Here is a 10,966-nt window from a genome sequence, read left to right on the forward strand (position 1 = left end):
ACATGAAGGTTGCTCTACATCTCACGCTACATTGTTAATTTATAACCTCTTTTGTTTCATACTTTGTGGGAATGTAAAGCAGGCTACTGGAGATCATACTTGGGGTGTGTCGGTGAGAATTCCTTCAAGATGGAAGACACCCCCAGACGCTCGATTCTCCCGTTTCTAGCAGCTTTGGATTCTGCACATAAAGAGACTCCTTGATCTTGAGCACTGGAGATGATGTAGAGCTTAAGCAGCCATCACTATCGGGCTGTACCATTGCCAACTATTTTGATTTACTATATAAAAAAGTAGTCTCTTTTTAAACTCAAGCAATTTGAGGGTTTCTTTTTCTTGATTAGCAACACAAGGTTAGAATTATGTTGACTGGTATCACTTTGCAAAAAGTGATCTCACTGAAAACCTTTCAAGGAAAACTCTTAAGCCTAGACCATTACAAAGAAAGGACTGTATGTGAACTAAGTTAACAACTGTTTATGAACTGCTTCTGGATTTATTCACTTAAATAGAAAAAAAACATTGTAGTGCACTGAAATTCAATTAGTATATTTAAAAATGATTGCAAATTAATAAAAAAAATAGCTATTGTATTTAGAAAATGAAATTGTGTAAAAAGAAATGCAGTGGCAATATACAGTGACGTGCTCAAATACATTGAACATTAGGCAACTTAAATACAGAGCTCCAACAGAAAACTACAGTAACAAACATCTTTAGTTTATGTAAATAGAATGTTCCTGTATTAAATCGACCTCCTGAAAAAAAATTTGTCAGATAAGCCGCAGGTTCCCTGTCAAAACAGAAAATGAAATGTACACTTATGGGCGTATTTATCCACAAAAATAAAGTTCAACAGTGGTAGACAATATTTACTGTCCCAACTTCAGTCGGCCCATCTTCTGCAAACCTACTGACTCCTTTTTTAATCATATGAGTTGAGCTGATGGACACATTCCTCAGGTAGGGCCATAGAGGCGCATCAAGTCTGAGCCTGGAAGTTATTTACACATGGAATATAGCTTATAATACAGAACAAAGACAAAGACCGATGTTGAGTTCCAGAGATCACAGACACCTGGAGAGCTGAAACTTATATCTAAAAGTGGTGTCCTAGAGTTTTACATCGGAATTATGGGATCCCGCTGTTTATATTTCCCCAAAATTGAGATGTAGCAGATGTAGTAAATCAAGCTCTTGTTTCCTGCCTTTCAGATTAAAGTAGACACAAACTAACAAGGCTGCAGACCAAGTAACAAAATGTGACAGCACGCCACAGTTTTTTGCGGAAACATCCTCTGTCATTTTTGAGTAATTACATTGGCGGTCCCCTTGGGACCACAGAACATTATTGAATATTGGACTCGTAAGAAGAAGATGAGGGTGCAGCTTTTAATCTCCGCTGTTGAACACACTCATTTCCAAGTTTCTTAGGTGACCAGGACACAGCCGTGGACTTGCTCACCCACACATTAATAGGGGTGACCCCTTCAAGGCCTAGTCAAATATTCTAGAAACCCCTGTTTTTAGAGACAGACATTGCTGCATCTGTAGTACATAGATACATACATAGGTCCATTTGACCTATGCTGGACCTATCAGCACCAGGGGAAGGTCCGACCCACCAGGTTGAAGAAGCGTTTGTTGGGCTCCTGCAGGAAGTGACACAGCTTGTGGAAAGTTCTCTGGCTGAGGGGGGCGTGCGGCCGCCCCTTGGACTCGTCTAGGCACTTGTCGTGTCCTGCAGAGATCAGACAGTAGAAGCCCTTGGTGGCGTTGAAGTAGAAGTTAGAGGGCATGATGCGTGGCGGCAGCTCCAGAAAGCGCTCTGCCTTGCGCAGCTCAGGGTAAGGGTCTCGGACCAGCGCCTCCCCGTCCACCACGTGAATCTGCTGGCGGGGGAAGTGCTCCAGCCAGCGTTGGAAGTGCACGTGGTACAGGCTCCGCTGGAGCGCCTTGTAGCCCGGGTCGATGCGTCCCCCGCCCCTGCCGTTCCCATTGCCGTCATGGTCCAGGAGCAGCAGCTCCTCCAGGGACTGGTAGGGCTTGTGGCGTTGCAAGCGGTTGTGCAGCACCTGCGTGTAGTCGGAGACGAGACGCTCGGCCGGGTCGCGCACGATCAGCAGCAGCCGCACGGCCGGGTTCATCTCCCACATACGCTCCGGCACCAGCGGGGCTGAGAAGTAGCCAGGGGTCTTCTCCACCGTCAGCTGCCCAGGCAGGGTGAAGGGCATCTGGGCCCGGTACCAGCTTAGCCCCCGCCGATAGTTCTCGTCTAGGTTGAAGTAGTGCACCTCCGCCTTGGCCACCTCCACGTCCGGGTGCAGGTTGAGCATCTCCAGCAGGGCCCGAGTACCACCCTTGCGCACACCGATGATGATGGCTCCCGGCAGGCGCTGGGCGGTGGCATTGGTGTGGGCGGGTGGCGGTAGTGCCAGGGCCAGGGCGGAGGCGGTGGAGGCACGAAGCTCACGCAGACACACACACAGCTCAGCCTGCAGGAGCAGCAGCAGCAGGAAGGCGAGCAGCAGAGTCCACAGCATGGCGCAGTCTCACACACACACACACACGCACACACACACACTCAAGTGGGCCAGGGGGAACACACACACACACACACACACACACACACACACACACACTGTCAGGCTCTGCTCCGCTGTCGTCGCTCCCCTAGGATGCTATCTGTGACGGGAAGTGAAACAAAAAGAGAGATGTCATTATTATGGAGTAGAAAGAGAGAGAAAAACATTTATCTGCATTGATAACCTAGGGAGGCCATGGGCATGGGAGCAGGACACAGGCAAAGGTGAACCTAGAAAAAGATAAACATTCACACACTTCCTTTTCATACAACCAAAAAAGCAAAAAGGGGAAAATCAACTGTATAACTGTTCAACTGTAATTTTCTGGACATTTGGAGTCCAACCCGGGACTTTGGAGTAGAAAATATGAAAAGTTCTGTTTATATATACATATACTGAATGTGAATCCTGGAAAGAATTTAGTGAATGTCATGACAATATATAATACTTGGAATATGAAGACTGAATGATAACTCTATACATATAATAATAATACAATTCATCATAGTAAGATAAATTAAAAATGATCAAGAACATCTAAATGGACCCAAACATTTTTGTAAGACCAGTTTGACATAACACTGACATAAACATAAAGGGAACACAAGCACTATCAAGCCGCATAACTTGCTCTGGTTGTCCTGAATCTTCCTTCAGGACAACCAGGACAATTGAACTGTTGTAAGTAACAACGAGTTTTAGATTTGGTCAAATGGTAACTGATGTTTCTTGCAAATGAACAGAATTGGCTTTGATTTGTTTTCTCACGAAACAGAACACAGATGTTGTCCAAATGGTAAGTGGAAAAAAATTGGTTTTGCAATTTTGAGTGCAATATTTGTGTGACCTGCTCTCTCACGCTCTCTCTCTCTCTCTCTCTCTCTCTCTCTCTCTCTCTCTCTCTCTCTCTCTCTCTCTCTCTCCCTCTCCCTCTCTCTACTGTGTACCTAGTGTAATTGTGCCCTCGGGAAAACAGGTGTCAAACCCCTTGGCCCTCTCACATGATTTCCTCCCTACTCTCTTGCTACTTCTCTCCCCATCTTTTATCTCTCTCTATCTTGTATCTCTCTCCATCTTTTATCTCTCTCTATCTTTCTGTAGGTCATTGTCTTTCTCTCCCTCCATCCCTCCCTCTCTCTCCATTTCCCTCTCTCCATTTTTTGTCTCTCCATCTCAATCTCCCTCCATCTTCCAGGCTCTCTGTTTTTCTTTCCTTTCTCTCTCCATTCCTTTGATAATTATGGTAGTCTGTTGTTTACCTTGTGATGGTGTGTTTATGTGATCCTTTACTACGGTGTGGGTGTAGTTTGGGTAGCCTTGTTAGAAGTCCTTAATCTATGTGATGGTCCATGTGATGGTCCATAAAGGGGTTTTCAACGTCAAACGTCTCCATTCCTTTCTCTCTCTCTCTCTCTCTCTCTCTCTCTCTCTCTCTCTCTCTCTCTTCTCTCTCTCTCTCTCTCTCGCTCTCTCTGTGGTGCTTCGGCAGTCTTGCCATCATCATCATCATTATCTTTGCAAGCATCATCAACTTCCCCATTATGACTGTGAGGTCTGTCTAATGTCTCTGTACGTTTATTCCCATATCTAACAAACATAATTATGGCTTCATCGCAAGTGCATGTGTTTCTCCAGTGTAAGCGTGCATCTGATACTGCTGCTGTCCGTCGCTGTTCATTCAGCTAAAATATGGGCTATGAGAACGATAGTGTTGACAGATGCTGCAGCATAGCCTACAAATGTTTGTTTTATGGGGCTATCATGTACATGGACATGTGTTGTGCTTCTGCTTCATCCCTATGGGAATGGGTTGAAAAAAGACAACAGGCATTGGTGAGGGCAGGGGTGCTAACAGCTGTGTTGCATCAGTCAAAGTGTTTGGTTGAGGAGGGGGGTGTTGTTCCATTTCCTTGCTTTGCATCGGTGTATAGTTCTCATTTGGCTCAGTATAACGGCCAATGGAAAATGAAAGGGTGCCATTTCCTTTTGTTCCGTTTCTAGTCATTTGGGAAAAAAAGCTCTTTATGTCAGCATGATCTGAAAAAACATCCACCTTCGCGTGTAGAAGTGTTTGTTTGAAACTATTCCTCTAACAAATATGATTGTTGAATTGTTGTTTAAAGCAAATGCTATAAGAACTCAGTGCCTTAGTTGTAGTCTATATGCTTCGTGGCTAGAAGGTGAAAGATGGACCCTTCATAGAGGCCAGATGGAGACTTCAATGACTTAGTCTTGGTTAATGAGCCGCACATGACCGAACTTCACGTTTCTATTTCTATCTATAGTGAAGGAGCAGACTGTATGACTGGAGTTTATAGCACAGCTTGAGAAGAAGTTCTCACATCATTTAACAGAACCGCTGATGATTGCAAAATGCTGGAGAAAAGTACAGCAGAAGCTTTTTGCTTTATGTGTGTATATGTGTGAGTAAGAAAGAGAGAGACTATCATTGCATTTCAAGTTGGTGATTATCCTTTTCAGCAAGGAATCACATTCACACGCACACACACACACACACACACACACACACACACACACACTGTCATCTTTGTCTCTTGTCTTTGTTTGAGCAGGGAGAGGATAAAAAGTGATGCATCTCTGTCTGAACTGCAGTGTATTCTCCCCAGAATAACACCATAACCCAGCAGATTAACATACAGAGCCAAACACAGAACAAAGAGAGTAGGAAGATGTTTTGTTCTACTGCTGTCCCTACGTATGTTTTTGTAATGATATCACTGAATGAAGCCAGATCAGTGTGAATGAATGTGAGCATGATATCCTGATGTCGCACTAAAAACCTGGGCTGTTGGACTTTTGTCATTTCCATTACTCTCACCTTCATGCATGCATATCTGCGCTAGTTATCCTCTCAAACACAATTACAGTAGATACAATACAATACAGCAACAATAAGTTATGCAAGCTTGTGCTGATATAGACTTGAATCCCCTCTTTGACTACGTCTACCTAGACAGCAGCTCAAGGATAGACCTGGCCCAAATACAATACAGTAACAATAAGTTATGCAAGCTTGTGCTGATATAGACTTGAACCCCTCCTTTGACTACGTCTACCTAGACAGCAGCTCAAGGATAGACCTGACCCAAATACAATGTAGTTACAATAAGGAATGCAAGCTAGTGCATATGTACATAAATCCCCTGTGTGACTATTGGTCTTTTTCCACTAAAGACTGGGGCCAGCCCAAGGCTTTTCCTCAGGCTTAAGCACCAGTGAATAGCCTCCTTTTTAGGAGTTGTAATATCGGAGACATTTACAAACAGAAAAAGATCAACGCTGTAAACCTCTAAATTGTGCTTAGCAACAGTCGCCCGAGTACACAGGGGTGAATAATTTTTTTTAAATAAAATTAAAATGACATTTAAATATGTGATGTAATTGTTGGAAACAGTGTAATTTTTGATTTGATTGATCTGTAGACAGCTTTTCTTTACAAATACAAGCTAAGGCATTCATGTTGCTAAGCAACCTGAACAAACTGTACCTATCTGTTCATACATTTCCACTCCAGGACCAAACTGAGGTCGTTTGTGGCATAACCCCGGTCTGGTCCCAGAGATGGAACCAAAAAATATTTTGAGTCTTTTCCCCAAACAGCAGGGTTTCAAGTGGAAATGTGCCCTACTGTATGTTTACCTAGACAGCAGCTCTGGGACAGATGTGGCCCTGATGTGACCCAGATCAGGGCCAGAAACAGAACCAATTGAACTGATATCTGGATCTAATCTCCAGAGCAGTGGGTGGGAAATGGTTTGGAGGTTAAGGCCTGATTGAGTCTGAAGCTCATCTGATGCACAGAGAGCTCTAGAATGCTGAAACCAGGAGGAGGGAGGGGCAAGTTCCTCCGAGTTACCCTGGCACCGCTCCTGTAATCCCCCCCTCCTTTAGAGAAATGGAAAGTGAATGAGGATTATGTGTGGAGAAGTGGGATGTGGAGGGGGGAGAGGAAGAATGCAAAGAGAGAGAGAGAGAAGGAAAGAGAGAGAATCTTGTGAGGCCTTGTGTAGATAGGAGGTGCTGAAAAGACCCTAAGTCCTCTGTTCAGACAGTGACCTTCACTAAACCAGCATGGCTCTCTGCACATGGGCATCCAGCTGGGTTTCAAATTAGACTCTTTATGGAGCTCACTAACACCCACCAACCCCCTAAACGCCCCCAACCCCTGAAAACAGTCTCTCCGTCCCTCACTCTCAGACGGCTCATTCCTCATACTCCCCTCTCTTCCATTGCTCTCTCTCTCTCTCTCTCTCTCTCTCTCTCTCTCTCAGACAAACACACACACACACACACACACACACACACACACACACACACACACACACACACACACACACACACACACACACACAGGCTTCAAGATCTAGGTCAATCATATCAGCCACTCAGAGTGCTTCATGAGCGTCATGTTGGCGGTGCGGCGGCGCTGGAAATGAGTGCTGGTGTAAAGGCTGTGTAGGGGATTGTGGGGGTTTAGTTTGGGGTTTGGGGGATGGGCTGGAGAGAGAGAGAGGGAGAAGGCAGTTGTCTGGGCCTAAAATCTGGGATCTGCTCTAATTACGAGGTTTGTGTGTGTGTGTGTGTGTGTGTCCATCTTGGCTGTGTGGCTGGCAGGCACCCCATGCAAATGTCTGTCTGTCTGGTGTTTACCAGGTTTCGCACTCTGTGCCATTTTGATTAGGAGAGGTGAGAGAACGTGAGGGTGCCCACTGCATGGTACCCTCTGAACCAGCCGTCTGCTTGGCCCTGGCGCCTGAGCCTGCCTCTGTGCCAGAGCGGAGAGTTCTGGCTGGGCAAATGCGTCATTTTGCAGACTGCTGCAGACACGAGCTGTAATTGTGGGTGTGTGTTTGTGTGAGTTTTCAAATGTGCAAGAGTGTTTTTATGTTTAAATGTGTGTGTTAAAGAGGCCTAACAGATGCTCTAACTATGCAGCCCCAATCAGAACCCACCAGATAGCTCAATTCCAGCACGGTTCAACTGGCAAATTACTTCCTACTTTGAGTTGCTAGAGGGAGCACAAACACAGGCGCTCAATTTTAGAAGAATTGGTACAATCATTTCTCCAGGGGTCAGCATATATTCCGCAACTGCCTTCAATCAGTCGCCATTGTGTAGTCAAAGAAAAAGTTGACGTGTAGTTCAGTGTAAGCGGAGGAGGCCCAGTGGGTATGTTAGTGGTAATCTGTTGCCTTGTGGGGGTGTTTGGAATAAAGCTAAAGTGGCAGATGCCCAGTCAGTGCCCCATGGTCAATGCCCCTGTCACACACACACATGCACACACACGCGCACACACACACACACACACACACACACACACACACACACAAACTATCAGATTTTATGTGACGCTGAAGCTGACCTGAGATTGAAACTGAGTTTTAGTCATGGAACTATGAGGCTCAAACTGAGTTCACACAGTATATCACACAACAGCATATGTATGGTAGGTTGCCCAACCTAGTACTTTTTTGACAATGATCATGTAAGATGTTGGCATTCAGGCTGACGTGAGAAATGCAGCTAGAAAGCAAACCAGTCACATGGCTCATTGTACTGATAAGATCACTGATGACCTTTATCCGTCACAGACACACATACACACACACACACACACACACACACACACACACACACACACACACACACACACACACACACACACACACACACACTGGTGGCTTTTTCCCACCAGTGCTTTTCCTTGGTCTTAAGCGTCGGTGTATAGTCTCTGGCTTTTGTTTCCATTACGAGTTGCAATATCGGGGACATTAGCAAATAGAGAACACTGACGCTAGTAACTTCTAAATAGCGCTCAGCAATGGTTACATTGGTTACAATGGTTTTATGCGAGTACGCATAAAATAAATTTAACTGACATGCAAACATGCCATGAAATTGTCGGAAAAAAATTATTTTGATTTTCTTGATTTATCTGTAGATAGATATTCTCTACAAAAAGTTATTTCAATTGCTAGGTAACCTAAACCATCGTTTCCTATCAATTTAACTGGTTTTATTGTTGCGTTGTATTCCATTCCAAGTCCCAAGATCGGCCCCACCCCCGCCGCACTCCAGGGCCGAACTGAGGCCGTTTGGGCCATGGTCCCTGTCCAGCCTCAGTCAGAGGCTTGTGCCCAGACACCGGGGTTTTACCCCATAGTGGAAAGGCACCATGAGTGCCTCTGATCAGTAATAGCCCAGAGAGCAAAAACTGGAACAGCCAGATGCGTAGAAAAGGCCAGAACACAAGAGGTCACAAATGAGGGTAGGGGCCATAAAACAAAATTAATGATATATACTTCCAAAAGCCAACTAAAAGGCGAAGGTGAGGATGCACCTCAAACCAACTAAGCAGAAGTACAGAGCAAGGTGTGTTGGACACTGCAGTCAGCTTGGAACCTGCTCCCTCGCTATGGCAACCATTCATTAGGAAAAGCTCAGGTGGGGAGGGAGTGCTTCCTGGGGGAGAGGGTTCAGGAAGGAGAGAAGGGAAGGGCGTCAGTGAGTGAGCACATTAACTCCTCTCCCAGTGCCACGGCTGTGCAGATGATGCCACAGTTGGCCCCTTATTACAGCCAAATGACGGCTTCAGTGGCAATCAGTGACAACAGCCGGGTGATGTAGTGGTGGAGGTGGTGTTGACATGGCGACGCAAGCTTATGTTGCGTCTGAAGACATCATTTATATATAAAGAATTGCCAAAGTGAAATAAGCCCTCTTGCATTTCACAACCTGTATAACAGGCTACAGGTTGTTCTGATGCGTATTATGTCACAAACTGATACGCCAAGTGTCCCAGTGCATTGTACTAAATCCGAGTTTAGCGTTTGATTCAGGGTGGAGACTGGGCAAGTACAGTTTCACAGTCCTATTAAATAGTAATAACCCCGTTCACTTTGGTATGGACACAGTGTAACAAGGACAACACCGGACATGTAGTTTTAATGTGATACCCCAATTTACTCAACAGACTGTTGTAGGAAAAAATGGCCGAAAAAAATGGCAAACGGCCATAAAATGCCCTGAGAGCCTTGTGTACCATAATGCAATGGGAAGGGAAAAGGGCGTGCAAGAGAGTCAGGAATCTTTTGAGGGTTTGGAGCCAGTTGACACTCGCTCCTGCGGTTCCAATTAGTGCAGGAAGTCTATTCTCCTCGAGCTGAGGCATGGAACTGTTCCCAGAGCAGCAGGTGCAGGGCATTGTTCGCTCTTCTGTGCTCTTCGGCAGGTCCTCAGCGGTGTTGCAGAAAACACTTTTGTTCCGCTATTTTTATTTTTTATTCGCTTCTTTGTGTGGCATGACAGTGCTGCTTGTCTGCAGATGCCTCTGGATAAACACAGCAGGGGGAAAAGACAACCACCACCCAATCTACGGGAGAGGTTTTGTATTTCCGACCCATTATAGGGTTCTGAGCAATATGCTTTAGACACGTCAGAGTGGATGTGTCTTAAAGAGAGATGTTTTTCCTACAAGGAGGCACTGAACTGTGTGTGTGAAAGACAACGATTACAAAAGAGAGAGTTGGTAGGTAGTGTGTGAGAATGTACACACACACACACACACACACACACATACACAAAAACACAAAGTTTAAATAATGTATTTATATTATATTTATTATAACTACATTAAATTATCCTAAACTACTACTGTGACAAATCTCTGCTGTTCTGGTTTGAGTAAACACGCATCCTAGATATGCCTACTCAAACACACATCCTCCCAGCGTGTCTAGAAACTAAAGCACGATAAGCATTCATCTTTTTTATTACCAGACTCTCAGCATGGCCGTTCATACCCGGCCTTCATAATGACTGATGAGCCTCTGTGACAGCATCGAGTCGCTGTGCAGAGGGTCGTCTCGTCATTAAAGCTGGAAGGAGCTGTGGAGCCACTAGGGCCCTCTGGGGCCGCTGTGACTGAATGGGCTCTTCATTAAGGCCTCTTAAACGGCCTCCTCCAGCCTCGTGCTGTTAGACCATTACAAGACAATTAGCCTTGCAAACACACTGATGGATTTGACCAGATAGGACGCTCTCCTTGAGGGAAGGAGGGCGGATGACAGTGGGAGGCACTGAGGTGAGGGCCACATCAGGGCCACATCAGGGCCACGTCAGGGCCAGAACCAGGCCAGACCCGTCTCAGTACCAGCTGTCAGGATGATAGTGTTTTTGACCTTTGCTGCTGCTATTTTCCCCTTCGGCAGGTTTTGGGCTATGTTTTGGGTGCAGTTTGTTTGTTTGTCTGTTTGTCAGCAGGATTACGGAAACACTACCAGCCTAATTTTCACGAACCTTGGTGGAAGGGTGTAGCATGGGCCAAAGAAGAACCCATTACATTTACGAATCACAGGGCG

General features: G+C 45.5%; 1 protein-coding gene across 1 annotated transcript in view; it reads right to left on the reverse strand.

Annotated features, from left to right (window-relative positions):
* Positions 1–471: 471 nt before the first annotated feature.
* Positions 472–10,966, reverse strand: part of hs3st1l2 (heparan sulfate (glucosamine) 3-O-sulfotransferase 1-like 2) — a 13,592-nt gene continuing 3,097 nt past the window's right edge. Inside the window, exon 2 of the mRNA XM_012820338.3 lies at positions 472–2,685. Coding sequence (XP_012675792.1) covers positions 1,599–2,543 — 945 coding nt within the window. The 5' untranslated portion in view covers positions 2,544–2,685 and the 3' untranslated portion in view covers positions 472–1,598. The remainder of the gene's footprint in view (positions 2,686–10,966) is intronic.

This window comes from Clupea harengus, chromosome 7 (genome assembly GCF_900700415.2).
Source record: "Clupea harengus chromosome 7, Ch_v2.0.2, whole genome shotgun sequence".
Lineage (NCBI taxonomy): Eukaryota > Metazoa > Chordata > Actinopteri > Clupeiformes > Clupeidae > Clupea > Clupea harengus.